Source organism: Pygocentrus nattereri, chromosome 3 (assembly GCF_015220715.1).
Source record: "Pygocentrus nattereri isolate fPygNat1 chromosome 3, fPygNat1.pri, whole genome shotgun sequence".
NCBI lineage: Eukaryota > Metazoa > Chordata > Actinopteri > Characiformes > Serrasalmidae > Pygocentrus > Pygocentrus nattereri.
In genome coordinates this window covers 43,412,828-43,427,351 of record NC_051213.1, presented here as the reverse complement: position 1 = coordinate 43,427,351, position 14,524 = coordinate 43,412,828, and the positions used below count along the sequence as shown (strand labels likewise).

The window sequence follows — 14,524 nt, the reverse complement described above, 5'->3', positions numbered from 1 at the left end:
TGGGCTATCGATAACCGGTGGCACAACTATCCAACCTCCCTCCAACCCCCTCCTCCACTTACACATTCACATTGCCGCTGTGCCCAAACTCCCCACCACCTCTTTGCCACCCCTGGTAAAATTTCCTACATCTGCCTCTCGGGTGGTGATTTTTGAGAGCGCCGTATGTTTTCCCCATCGAGAAAATCTACTTAGACCCAGAGTACCTTATATGGTCACGCCACCGACCACAATATGATGCTATGATTATTAAAGATTATATAATACAAGACCTGCTGTTTCGTGGTTCCATGTTTTTCGGGACGTTCTGAACAGGTAAATGTGACACTGCCCCTAGTGCACACGTCAACGTCATGCATGAGAATTTTGGCAGACAACTATGTGACCGTCGGCACACAATGCTCACGCATGTTCGCAGATCCGCAGACGCAGAAATGTAATTCGGCCTTTGAACGCAGCGACGTGTGAAATTGATTTTGCATAGCTGGAAGCGTTTGCATGCTTGCGTATGGGGTACTTTTCTGTCTTTACTGCGCCAAAACAGCGACGTCATGGCTGGATGAGGCGAATGTGGTGAAATGTGACAAGCCACACTGAGTTGCTGTTGATGTGTGTCTCCACAGTCGCCCCCACTGTGAGGATCATCCCTCCCCAGGGAATTCTCAGAGAGGGAGACTCACTCAGCCTTACCTGCTCTGTCACTGGAAATCCACTGTGAGTTTCTGTGTGTGTGTGTGTGTCTTTGCTTTCTCGTGAACGTGTGTGGGTGTACGACACTGAAGGGGGTTGATCTGTGTGTGGGTGAGACTGTTTCTGTACCAAAAGCTCTCTTCTGCCTGCCAGCTTGCCTTTTTTTTTTTCCTAGGGATTCACTCCGCTTATGGAAAACCTGCCCAATCCAGCTGAGCTTAAGAGCAAATGAAAAGATCTATATGAGCTTAAAAGCAAATGCCCAGATACTGTATCAATACACGGGGGGACAGAAGCTACTAGGCCTTCAAAGCCCAACCCCCCTCCGCCTCCGCTCCGCCTCTTCCTTATTCCTCTTATTCCTTTTCTCCCCTACCCCCTCACTTGATCCCTTCTTCTCTGACTCTTTGAGGAATGGAGGACCACGGTTAAATAGCAGGATTAATTAGACAAGAGGGCAAAAAAAATGTACTGAGGGGGCACAAACGCTTTTCACTAAAATAGGCTTATCTGGTTGTATAACTGATTATTCTATGGTGGCTGTCTTTCTTCAGGCATTAGAGTTAATGCAGTGCCATACAGTTGTCTAGCAAAGCTAAATCACAGCCTAAAAACCACATATTAAAGTTAACATATTAACCAAACCATAGGAGACCTACACCACTCACGAAATATGAAGCCAAAAATGTGTTCACCATGGAATTGCTGTTATTAGTCCATTCAAATCTAGGATCAGCAATTTTAAGAGCGCTTTTTATGTAATATCTGATGAAATTACCATCACATTCCGGAAGCTGTCAATAAAATATTTGCCTAGAGGAAAATATCTAGTCTCTGGTTGTTCCACACTCTTAATTGGAGAAGAAGCAACTAGTGTGGACCACCAACATCCAAACTATCAAAACAAGGGGGTTAGGGATGTTGCACATTCACAGAAATTATTATTATCATTTGATTTAACTTGGAAGTGGAAAGTTGGAACTCTGAATTCTATTTCAACCCCAGCCATTTAAGCTACAAAGTGAGGAAAAATCATTGACGCCTCCATGAAAGCGAGTACTATGCGCTAATGTTATTTGTGAGCCTGTGAGCCTACACTAATGTGTTTGTGAGCCTGCTGGTTTAAACAAGTCTGATGCTGGTTTAGCTAGTCACCCAGCATGGCCATACTGGTTGACCATCATACCAGCAACCGGAACACAACATGGTGGGTGCTTAGAACGTATAGCTTAAAGGTTTTATAGCTTTATATCTTAATTAACTACCTTCTCTGTATGTTTATTAAGCTAAAGCAAATTCTACTATATTCTCATTTTTAAAAAGAGAAATTGAGCTTTATTACTGTTGAAAGTGTCAACAGCCATTGGACAACATATGTTGAACTCAGAGCTAAGAACACCTTCCCACTTTCCGAGAAGGAATTCCCAGTAGAGGGGTATTTTCTGTTTTTTTTCCTGAGATGAACAACTGAAATGTTGAAGATTTGAGCTTTACTCGACCACAGCATTGATGGCGAGCCTGATCCTAGCCTTAACATTTTCTAGCTAGCTAGCTACAACTGAGTTGTTTGGTTAGTTTTTAAAACAGTGGCAGACAAAACTGACCACTCCAGTACCCGTTCTACCACTAGCTGAGAGGAAAAGGAACAGAAATGAAAAGAATATGACCCAGTCGCTGACAACAGGGAACATCGTTGTGGCGAGAGATTATTTGGCTTAGCACATTTCCCTCTAAACTGTCCAGCTGATGTACCGAAGTAAGTTAGCTATTGTTAATGTTAGCTGATTACCCAGCTAATGTAGTTGCTGATAAACTAAGACAGCTTGTGCTGTAGCTCTTTAGCTGAGAAGATTAGCTAAAAGTCGTAGCTTGTCTGAAGCTAACCCTGCTGAAAAAACAGCATAGACCATCATGATTTCTGTACTGATATAACCTGGCTTATGCTGGTTTATGCTAGTCTTGTGCTGGTTTAGCTGTTCAACCAGCATGACCAGCATCCAAAACACAACAAATGCTTGACCAGCTATGCCAGTCAATGCTAGTTTTTCTAGCAGGCAGCAAAGTGGGTTCTGGATTCCGGGAAACTATATCCAGCAGAGTTAACGTTAGCTAGCTTCTGTTTTAGCTAATATTAGCTAAATAATTAGGTGTGTAGTTGTTCACTAATGTCATCATTTTTTGTAATAGGTGATTACAGCTAATTTAGCACTGACATTCAGACGTTCTAGCATAGGCTGCAAGTGTGCATGTTCTTGCCATGTGTCTGCGTTTGTTTGGGATGTTGGGTCTAGAGTAGATGAGACTAGCAGGAGTTTGTTGGAAAGACGTCAGTGAACGTCATTATAACTCCACATCAAATTTCGCCATCAGAACCGATTTGGCCCGTCTTAGCTGCATATTCAGAACATGGACAAAGCATGCACAATTTGAAATTATGCAAAGTCTCAATGTATTGGTCTCAACAGACTTTCAGTTAATACATTGAAAATTAGCCAAACTAAAAATGGTTGCATGTAGCTATTTCTGATAGGCTGATATCGTCAGTATGGACTGAAAGAGCTAAACGGTTGGCTCAGCTAGGCCATTAAAGTGAATGCAGTTTGAAGGCTAAGCTAACGTACAGGACAAAACAGGAACGTAAAGCTGAGGGACAGCAATATTACATTCAAAGCTGGGCTGCCAGCGCTGGGCCTTTTATGGAGGAACGGACAGATGATGGATGGAGGGGACAGAAAACGATGGGCTCAGCGGGATCCTGGAGAAGATGAGTGCTGGAGAGGACGAACAAAAAGAGTGGTCAGGCCAGATGGAGGGATGAAGGCGCAGGAGGGGCAGAAGTAGGAAGTCTGGGATTGTGTGTGAGAGGGAGAGAGAAAGACAAAGAGAAAGAGAAAAGGGCCGGGTAAAGCTTTTAGCCTGGAGTACCAACATTCTCTAACTTTCATTACAGGAATAGTTCAATATGTTTAACGCTGATCTCGATCTGCCACATATGTACGCATTTGGTTAATTTGAAAAGTAATGCTGACACATATCACAGTACTTGTTGACTAGAACCTACTTATAATCAAAGCCAGTGGGCAATTGCTTCAAATATTCTCGAATGCTGTGATGCTGTCATGATATGTTTGGAAAAGAATGTGATATTGAATTTGATCAGTATTGCCTAGCACTTCCCACTGTGTGGTCAGAATGCCAGAATATGGAGCACAGGATGGGGGCAGTTAGCAGCTCCGTAATGAAGAACGAGTGTGAGTCTGGTGGGATGAAGGATGGATGCAGCTGTATCCGTTATAGAGCCATAACGATCCTGCTAGTCTGACATTAATCACCAATTTACTGCCGTCCGCTATTGTTGGGGGGTGTGTTTATCAGCAGCCCGTGGCTGTTTTCTTGGTCCATTGTCTGTGTGTGTGTGTGTGTGTGTGTAGGTGGGTGACGTAGGGTTGTCCCCAGCAGGTTTTAATTAAAAGTGTCCAGTGGGATTATTGGCAAAGCTGATAGAGAGATTGTAATCTAGCCAGGGAGGATGAAGGATCTTTTCTTTTCCTGTGGCTTTGTGTGTGTGTGTGTGTGTGTGTGTGTGTGTGTGTGTGTGTGTTTTTCATAATCTCTTTCCCTTCACACTCTTTGTCCCTCAGTCTGTCTTCCGTTATCCTCTCGGCCTCGGCTCCAGGTCCCCAGTGTCTTTTTCTCCTCCTCTTTCTGAGCCTTCACTTTTTGTACTGCTGTATTTTCTATTCACTTCTCAATTCAGTGTGGATGGAAAATGTATGAGGTTTCGTTGTTTAAGATGAGTTACAGCCTTTAAACACCAATGCAGTTAATTGTCTTAGCTTTGTATTTAATTAAAAAAAAAATCTGTGGATGAATCCAAAAAAGGCTCTTAACTTCCTAGGTAGAGAACTGCATGAGGCTAGAAGTAGTCAGGGTATCAGTGGGTCATTGAAAAATGGGGAAAAAGTCATTGCTTCAGCTTTTTATAATAACAAAAACGAGACTCATTTCCGATGCACATCTCAGAGACTTGACTCAGCTTTGAGACTTGACCCAGCTTTGAGACTTGACCCGGAATCGCACCTCAGAGACTTAAGACTTGACTCTGTCTTGCATCTTAAACACTTGAGGCTTACCGAGGATTCGTACCTCAGAGACTTAAGACTCGACTTGGACTCAGACCTTTGAGAGTCAAGACTCGACCTGTACTCACACCTTGAGGCTTGAGAGTTGACTCTGACTGGCACCTCAGAGACTCACAACCCAGACTTGCATCTCAGAGATTTGAGATTTGACTCGTACTCACACCTTGAAGTTTGAGACTTGATTTGGACTCGCCTCTTAGAGACTCTGAACTTGACTTGAACTCGCACCTCAGAGACTAGAGACCTTGGCCTTAAAGGCTAAAAATTCTACCCAAGCTTGTACCTCAGAGACTCTAGACTTGACTTGAATTCACACCTCACAGACTCAAGACTTGACCTGTACTCACACTTTGAGGGTTTAGATGTGACTCGGACTTGCACATTAGAGACTCCAAACTTGACCTGAACACCTCAACTAGAGAGCCTGCTCTGATGCAGACCTGAAAGACTAAAAACTTGACTCAAACACCCACCTCAGAGATTAGAGAACCTTGTCTGACTTGCATCTCAGAGACTCAAACCTTAACCTGGACTCACATCTCAAAGACTTGAGACTCAACTTGGATTCACATCTCACACCAACTGGACTGGCACCTCAGAGACTCTAGACTTAACTCAGGCTTGTATCTCAGAGACTTAAGGCTTGACTCAAAATCTTGACTGAAGACTCAAATCAGATACACTTTTTAGCAGCATGAGACTTCACTCAGACTCACATATCAGAGTTTTAAAATCTGTCTTTAACTCTCTCCACATAGACTCTAGATTTGACTCACACCTCCGACTCTAGACCTAAGTCGGACTTGCACAGAGTGACTTTGGTTGGAACATCTTTAGTTAGACACATTGGGTTTTAGGGCTATGAAGACTGTCATGTATGATCCATCCATATGATTAGACTAGGATTAGTCACCTGAAGGTTTTTATCACATATTTACATCCTGGCATTAACATAGCAGATAAAGCAAAGGCAGCTACAACTATCAATCATCATGGTTTCCACTGTGGTCCTCCCTACTAGTAAAACAAGAACTTTGTGGACTTCTCTCTCATCAATTTTCTGCTTGGTTTTGGTTATACACCATGCTGTGTAAATTTAGCCTTAATGGGTAACAAGTGGCTCAAAGCTCCATTAAAATGCCTCAGTGTGGCATTAAAAGGCATTGCATTAAATTTGCTGATACCTGCAGATACCCAGCTAGTCTATTATGTCTTATAGTGAGCCAACTGGGGTTTATCATGTCTTCTTTTTATTCTCTCTCTCTCTCTCTCTCTCTCTCTATCATTGTCTCTCTCATTCTCTCTCTCTCTCTCTCTTTCTCTCTGTCTCTATCTCTCTGTCTCTCTCTCTCGCTATCATTGTCTCTCTCATTCTCTCTCTCTCATTCTCTCTCTCTCTCTCTCTCTCTCTCTCTCTCCAGGCCACGTAACATCCAGTGGTCACGAGTGAACGACACTCTACCAGAGAGGGCAGAGATCTCTGGCAACACCCTTGTCATGTCTCGTCTCAGCCAGTCCCATAATGGCACTTACCTGTGTCAGGCGCATAACAATTACGGCCGTGCTGCTGACCACTACATGCTGCTGGTGTACGGTAAGGGGCCGTTGCTGGGTCAACAGACTTGACACTGCTATAGGTTCAACATCAGAATGGTCTCAGTACAGTCCATCATGGTCATCATCTTCTCTTTATCTCATATCCAGATAATTTCATCCTTCATTCATTTTTCACGCTGAAAGTAACAGGATTTAGTAAATTTTTTACTCTTCCAGATGCGCAAAAATGTACTGTTATGTCACTTTGGTACCATTTGGTAAGAGTAACTTTACAGTTACACCTTGTGCTCCTTGTCAGAAGGAGGTCAGAAAACACTAGTACCTTAACACTGAGTGCATCAGAAGTGTTGATTATTCTCTTAAGTAGTGTCCTGATCTGACCAAGCAGGTTGGGATCGGGGGTTGACCCAGGTTCCTTTGAGAGGATTGTGTATTCATTATAGGAAGCTCACTTCTTTATTTCTTTATCGCTTTCTACTTATGCCACTGTCATAGAGATGCCATAAACAGACATTATCAGCAATGTTGGGCAATGAGGTACATTTTCAGAAGTTAACAAAGTGCTCAGGGTGTTTGAAGTAGCCAACTTTTGTGGAACATAATGGGCATTTCAAATCTATCACACTTCAAGTCTAGTTTCTACCACTTGCTGCAAGCAATATGGCACCTAAACCATGACTACTGCTACACTTTTCACTCACAACTGGTTAAAAAGGAAACTATCTTAGAAAGGATCTGCTTTATGACAGCAGTAGAGTGTGATGTGTCTAGGTTAAAATCAGCTTTTAATAGCGCATCCAAAATATACTTAGTAATCATCACCTTAGATAAGTCTTAACAAACTAATACTAATGTCATTGGCCTTTGCAAGCAACATCTGCTTAATAAATCATACATTTTAGAGTGGTTACCCTTATACACTGTACCTCTCCCATCTGACCATCTAATCTTTGATCCAAAGCACTGCTACGGCACTGCCTCATTCTCTAGTGCTAACGGTGACTTCAGGCATTGCACCTTTCAACAGGAGCAGCAGCAGGGCTGATTTATTATTGAGCAGTTATGTAAGGAATTAGGTCTCTCGAGGCGGCCCCCTCTCTCCCTCTATCTCCCTTTTTCTTCCCTTTCTTCGCCCGGTAAAGGCAGCCATCAAACGCGGCGCCTTAACGAGGCATCTCCGAGAGCCCAGGTGGGTGGGAATGTCATCTTTCATCCCGGCCGCCATCCCTCGCTCCCTCTCTCTCTCCATCGCTGCATTTGGCGAAGCGTGTCGCCTTTGATGCTCCCTTGTACTTCAGAGGACGTCTCCCCTCTCCGTTCTTTTTCCTTTTTCCATTCGCTTTTTTCCCCTCTCTTGCTCCGCCCAGCTGTCTCATAACGGAAGAAAGGGGACGGACAGACCATCCCAGGCAGCGGTGCAGGCTAAGAGGAAGATGGGCAGAGGCTAAAGGAGTAGTGTGGCCACTTACACGTGAAAATGACTTATTTATATCATTATTACTCTAAATGTTTGGTGCCCAAAGATTCTCCAAGACTCAAGTAGTTAACAAGTAATGGAAGCAAATACCCCCCAAATAAGCAAACTACATGCCTAAATCTTTAGACACTTGCCCCAAAATGTGTCAAGTTGTTATGTAACAAATGTTTTTTATACACTAGGAACAAAAAGGTAACCTAAAACATAAGCATTCTTAACGGATCCAGGAAAAAAAACATACACTTGAAATCTCTGGTTACTATTAATAACAGTATTTTTTCATTCCAATCTGGTCTTATTTCCAAACCCCCAAATGTTTCTGGATCGACATAATGTATCATGTTGTGCTTAAGCAATTGATTTATTTGGTAATTAGGTCCTATAAGTAGACAGTAACTCTGAATGTTCATTTTCCGTACAACCTCATGTCTGTTTTAGCAGTTTGCTGAACTGATGGCTGGCAAAACCTTTTGGCCAAAAATCTAAAATATCAGATCATTTTGACAGAAAAGCAAATATTAAGTAGATCTACAAGTGTCAAAAATCCAAGACTTTACAACTAATTTTAATGGTGATAAAAATAAGAGATAGTTTTAAGTTGTTTTAAAATGTTTTAAGTGAGTGAATACTCTTTCAGCGCTCTCACAATAATCAGATTCATCTGCTCGGGGATGTTACAAAATTATTAAACATTAAATGCAATTACATATTTCCACCCCAGAAGTTTACAAATCCCCAAAGCGTACATAGTGCAACTTTAAAAACTTCACAACTGGAGCAGATTTATGTGTTGAATAAGACATTCAGTTCGTTCAATGCTTAAAAAAGCTATGAGCTACCATTACTTGTTAGCTAAGTTTGTCTTGTAGCTCCAGTACAAACATAAGAAGCAAACCTAAGACACTTACTGAGTGGTTGACTACATTTGGTATGAACTTATATAGAAGTTTGAGTTTTAGCAGAACTGTTCTTTTAACATGCACTCCAGCTGTATCATAATTAAGCTCAGTCCTGAAAATCATACTCAGGATCAAGAGAGAAGTAAATGAAAGGAAGATGGCCAACAGGCAACTGAAGGGAAGAAGAAGAAGAAGAGGAGAAGAAGAAGTAGGAGAAAAGACGTTGAGTCAGCAGAAGAGCAGACGGAGCAACACTATGAGGAGAGGGCCCTCAATCTTTCTTTCTTGCTGCTTTGCTCCAAAAAACGTTTTTTTTTTCTGTTTTTTATACCTGGGATGGCTGCGAAGCGCAAAATCAGGAGAAAACACAGCCAATTTGTTGCAGGTTCTTCTGCTGCGTCAGTTTAATAGAGGCGCTTTATGTACTGCTCGGAAAGCTGTTTATAAATGAGGGTGAGAATAAATGGGGGGACATGGAGGAGAGAAAGTGAGGAGAGCAGATAAGAAAGATTGAGCAGGCGAGCAGGGAGAGGAGTTGAGAGCATCAAAGAAGAAGACAAAGAGAGATAAAGGGGTGAGGAAAGTGGATGCAGGCAGTGAGTGAGAGCGAGAGAAAAGAAGAGCAAAGGAGTGGGATGTAGAGAATGATGTTGGTAAGTGATCTCAGGTGTGTGATTTCATGGCCATTTATTTAGGTCGTTGTGGGGAGCAAACGTCCACTGATGATGGAAAACTTAATATTATTACATCATCAAGACATTTGGCTGGTTCTCCAGAGGAAAAATCCTTGTTTACAAAAAAGTAAAGAGCTGAAATATTAGCTTTTGATTTCTAAGATGTAGTTTCGCCAGTCAGATTTCTGTCTAGCACCAGTCTGTTAAGTTTCATCACTCAACATTATCAGAACCACCTGCTTTGACTGGAAGGGTTCACTTGTGCTGTCTTAGGTCCAGTTCACTCTAGATGTTGGTCATTTTTGTAACTGAACAAATGCACTTCCATTTTAAATCACACACTTCCACTTTTTAGAGTGTAACTAGAAAACTATATTTAAAATAAGAATTTACCAAAACATTATTGTCCTGGTAGCCTAGTAGTTGCAGAGCAGCTCCTATGCGGTAGCAATGGTAAGTTAAGGCCACTGTTATGATGGGGCTTTTATCGGTCAGGAACATTGGTTAAAGATTTGTGATCGTGATTTCTTCACAATGCAAGATCTGCTACTTGTGCTGTCAGGTGTTAAACCTACTATAAAACTACTTAGTAGCAAAAAGGAAAATATAAAAAATAGGTAATGTTCACACCAGATATGCTTACATGATACTACTATGTCAAGTCTGGGGTGAATTCAAGGTTAGCATGACATGTCAGGGCAAGCAGTTTTCAGTGGTATAACAAACACTCAGGGAAATCAAGTGTTAGAGCAATGGACACAATGGTATTTATTATACTTACTACTAGCTTCATCAAACAAATTACTAAATAAAGACAGGGTGTCATGAAGGATTGGCATTGTCACAGTGTGGAGGGCAACTGCAACTGCTTGCTACTGTTGCCTAGCTAGCTGTTGGCTTGATAAACAAGGTTGAAAACTCTCTCTGAGTGGAGTGTCTAAGGTGAAAACTAATGTTAGGTGTAGTGCACTTAGTTATTCATGCAGAAGTCAGTGCAATGCCTCACAAAAATATGAAATACAGACTTGCTCTGTGTAATGGGATGATATTCAGTTTAGTTCAATTTAAGATTTATTTATACAGCACTTTTTACAAAGCTGTTGTCATAAACCATCTTTACAGAAATCCAGTTCCAAGCCCCAAATGAGCAAACCAAAGCAACTCTGGCAAGAATAATAAGACATTTTGAGAGGAAACAAGAATTCATCTTCTTCAGGTCAACACCGAATAGCAAAACAATAACACAACGTCAGCAATATGAAATAAGTATAAAGAATTGAAAATCGATGGGATTTCAATTGTGGGAAAAAGATAAGAAATGAGCCTGTCAGTGGACAGACATGTTTAGATTAGCCACTGATAACCAGTGGTTACTGTTAGAGGCCTTTTAGAGTAGCAAATTTGAAATAGATCTCCAAAAAATTGTGATTACTGTTAAAAGCCTGTCTTTAGACAGAAGTACTTACATCGAGCAATGATAACCAATAGCTACTTTTAAAAGCCTATCAGAGGGCAGTCAACTGGTCTGGAAGGCAGTTAAGCAGGGACACTTGATCAAGGCAGATCTTGCAACAGCTTCTAGAAGGCAGGCGTGAGGCGAGTAGGGACACCTGGTCAAGGTTGATTTTGTGACAGCCTCCGCAGGGTAGGCAAGTAAGGACATCCAATCAAGGCAGATTGTGCAACAGCATCTGGAGGGCAGCAAGCAGGGACACTCGATCAAGAGAGATCTTGTGACAACATCTGGAGAGCAGGTGAGCAGGGGCACAAGATTAAGGCAGATCTTGCAACAGCACTTGGAGGGTGGGCAAGTAGGGGTATCCAATCTAGGCAGATCTTTCGACAGCAACCTAAGGGTAGGCAAGCAGGGGAATCCAATCAAGGCAGATCTTGCGACAGCATCCAAAGTGCAGGTGAACAGGGGCATCCAATCAAGGCAGAGCTTGTAGGGGTGCTCAGTCAAGGCAGACCTTGTAACAGCATCAGACTGGATAGGAAAGGCATTGTTAGCTGGCAAAGAAACATATGGCTTCTGTTGTTACACTTGTCACATACATGGAACTTGGATTAATCAATTAATTTACTACTAGTGGATTGATTATCATAAACTAGATTGAGGTTTTCAGGTTTAACATTTGATTGGTTAAGCTGTTGGAAAATACTTAGCAACTTCTCACCAAATTTTAGTGGATATCACTCAAAATATGCAATCAAATAAAGGATGGCAGTTAAACATCATTGGCTGCTGTTAACAGGCTCTCTTAAATTAAGAGACCCTTATTAGTCCCACAATGGGGAAATTTCACCTCTGCATTTAACCCATCCATGAAGTGAAACACCACATACACTCTAGTGAGCACACACACACTAGGGGGCAGTGAGCACACTTGCCCAGAGCGGTGGGCAGCCCAATCCGCAGCACCCGGGGAGCAATTGGGGGTTAGGTGTCTTGCTTAAGGACACCTCAGTCATGTGCTGTCTGCTCTGGGGATCGAACTGGCGACCTTCCAGTTACGAAGCTGGTTCCCTAACCTCCAGCCCATGACTGTCCCCTTGAACAGCAGTACACTCTATATCATTATGAGTATATGCTGCCTTCACGACTGTGACTGTATTTGGGTCTCAGTGATAAACAAGATTAAGAAATGCATAAAGTAACTGGAATGTCCTATATTTACCTCCTTTAACATTCATCCTGTTCATAAGATTATTACTATAACAGTTGCACTTTTGCAGGTTTTAGGTGATGTCATGATGTCAGTGATACATAATTAAAATGCATATTAAATTAAAATTGCTGCAATTTCCTCAGCCAAATATAGAAATAAACTTTAGATGCAGCCCTGGTGGTGATGAAGATGGAGGTTGAGGAGAAATTGCAGGAGGGAGCAGCCTTGGCCCAGGGGATGGGCAGAAAAGCAGCAGCCCTTTAGTGCGCAGTGGTGATAATTGGAGGGAGCGGCAGGGCCCTCCAATTAACTCAGTGAAACTTGGGTGAGGAGAAAGAAGGAGAGTAGATGAAGATGGAAGAGAAATAATAACCGAAGATGTTATCATTTTTTTCTGCCTACAGTGATCTATGGTAGGAATGTTAAGGGGGAAGGAGAGTGGTGTGTTGAATAGGGAACGAGAGTGCAGGACTAACCTTTAACCTGAGAGGCAGGAAGGCTTGCAGCAAATGATGCCAGGATTAGGGATGGATGTTTTTTTTGCAATTTGACTATTTGAATTTTTGGACAGATACTTTTGGAATATCCCAAAGTGAAAATAATTTACATTGTTATGAATCAAATTGTAAACATGGAAGATTTAACATTTGATTGTGTTCAGCCAGTGTGAGAGTTGACCAGAGGCTGTCCAGATGACCTGTAATGAGATTACCTCTTTTTTACCTTTTCTTTTCCAATCAAACGGTTTTATGATGGGTTTAAAACTTGACAGCACAAGCAGCAAATCTGTTCATTGCACCAAAATTACAATCACAAGTTTTTACCACTCATCAGAGATTAGCGTATACATACAGTTAGTACAGCACAGGAGCTGCTCTGCAGCTGCCACACCAAAAGATACTTATATTGTGCTATAATATTGCTTTAAATAAAGTTCCGATTGCTATAGAAAATGAGAATGTGTGATTTGACTGGCTCTCTATGGAGTTTACGCTTCACTAGCACGCAAGTGGGAAGAAGATACTTTTGTAAGGTTGGTGGGGCTAATGTTTTGACATTGGATCCAATAGCACAGCTGGTGTGACCTGAAATACTGAATACATTTGTATCTGTTCTAACAGGACAGATGGATGACTTAAACACTTCAGATGTTTTAAGGATCATTTTGAGAATAAGATTTCAGGTTCTTGTACGTGAATATTGACTGATGTCCAAAGCCTGTGAAATGTTATTTGTGCCAGCTCTACAAACTACACATTGTCACTGTCCAAAAAAGCCATGCATGTCCATTTTTGTCCATTTTTGAGCTTAGCAGCTGTCACATTGTGTGAAAATTCCATGGTGAATGAACCCTTAAGAAATGCCCCAAAATAACTTGGAATGACATTTCTTTATATTAACATACAAAGTTACTATTAGTTACTATTATGGAACTACATGTTTTTATTTGGACAGCGATGATATGCCTTATTTGGTATCTGTGTATTTAAATGACCATGACCATCCCTAACTGGGCTTGGGCTCTAGTTTCGCTCAGTGGATGTAAAAACTGAGCGTTTGTTTTGCGTCCAGAATTGAAATGGATGAGTGGCCAAAGATGTGTGGAAGTCATTAAAGTGGAGAAAGTGAAGCCAAAAGTGAGAGAGAGAGCTGGAGAAGGGAAAGAGTGGGAGGGTGAGGGAGGGAGGGAGGGAGGGAGGGAGGGAGGGAGGGAGGGAGAGAGAGAGAGAGAGAGAGAGAGAGAGAGAGAGAGAGAGAGAGAGAGAGAGAGAGAGAGAGAGAGAGAGAGAGAGAGAGAGAGAGAGAGAGAGAGAGAGAGAGAGAGAGAGAGAGAGAGAGAGAGAGTGGGTGATAAAGGACTGAGGGCATACGAAAAGCTGATGGAGAGAAGGTTGGGTGGGAGGAGCTGAAAGGGCCAGCAGATACTGGTCTCTGTAGATATTTGTTTGAGTTGTGTCCATTCTTTACCTATATTACAGCTTCTGTTCTTTTCAGGAGACTCGCTTTCAGTTTCTCAAAGAAAACTGGAGGGATGTTTTTTGCACACCTCCAAAGTTCAGGAAGTCGGTTGAATTTTCTACTTCTCACAATCGAAATAATCCTAAATGCAAAATTAGACTGATCAATCTGTAAAACCTTCGTCAGTGTTTGGTCCACATTTTCTTTTGCGTCTATTTCCTTTCCTCAGTAAGAGCTTCTTGACAGCTTCTCACCCTTTCAGACCCAAAGTGTTGTTGTCTTCTCACATGGACAGAAACACCTGGGAATTTTTTCACATCCAAAGCAAGAATTCTCCTCAGAGATGAAAACTTTTTGGCCCATCCTGTTTCACCCTTTGCCTCTGCCACTTAGCCCTTAGCCCTCTGTTTTGTGCATTCACTCCTATGGGGGAAAATCAAGTTTTCCCAATTTTTGT

At 42.0% G+C, this 14,524-nt stretch overlaps 1 protein-coding gene across 2 annotated transcripts in view; it reads left to right on the top strand.

Annotated features, from left to right (window-relative positions):
• The window catches only part of cadm4 (cell adhesion molecule 4), a 282,802-nt gene that overhangs the window by 248,593 nt on the left and 19,685 nt on the right, over positions 1–14,524 (top strand). For both annotated transcript variants that reach the window (XM_037536670.1, XM_017702047.2), the window contains exons 5-6: positions 624–714; positions 6,254–6,426. In XM_037536670.1, the coding sequence (XP_037392567.1) occupies positions 624–714; positions 6,254–6,426 (264 nt within the window). The remainder of the gene's footprint in view (positions 1–623; positions 715–6,253; positions 6,427–14,524) is intronic.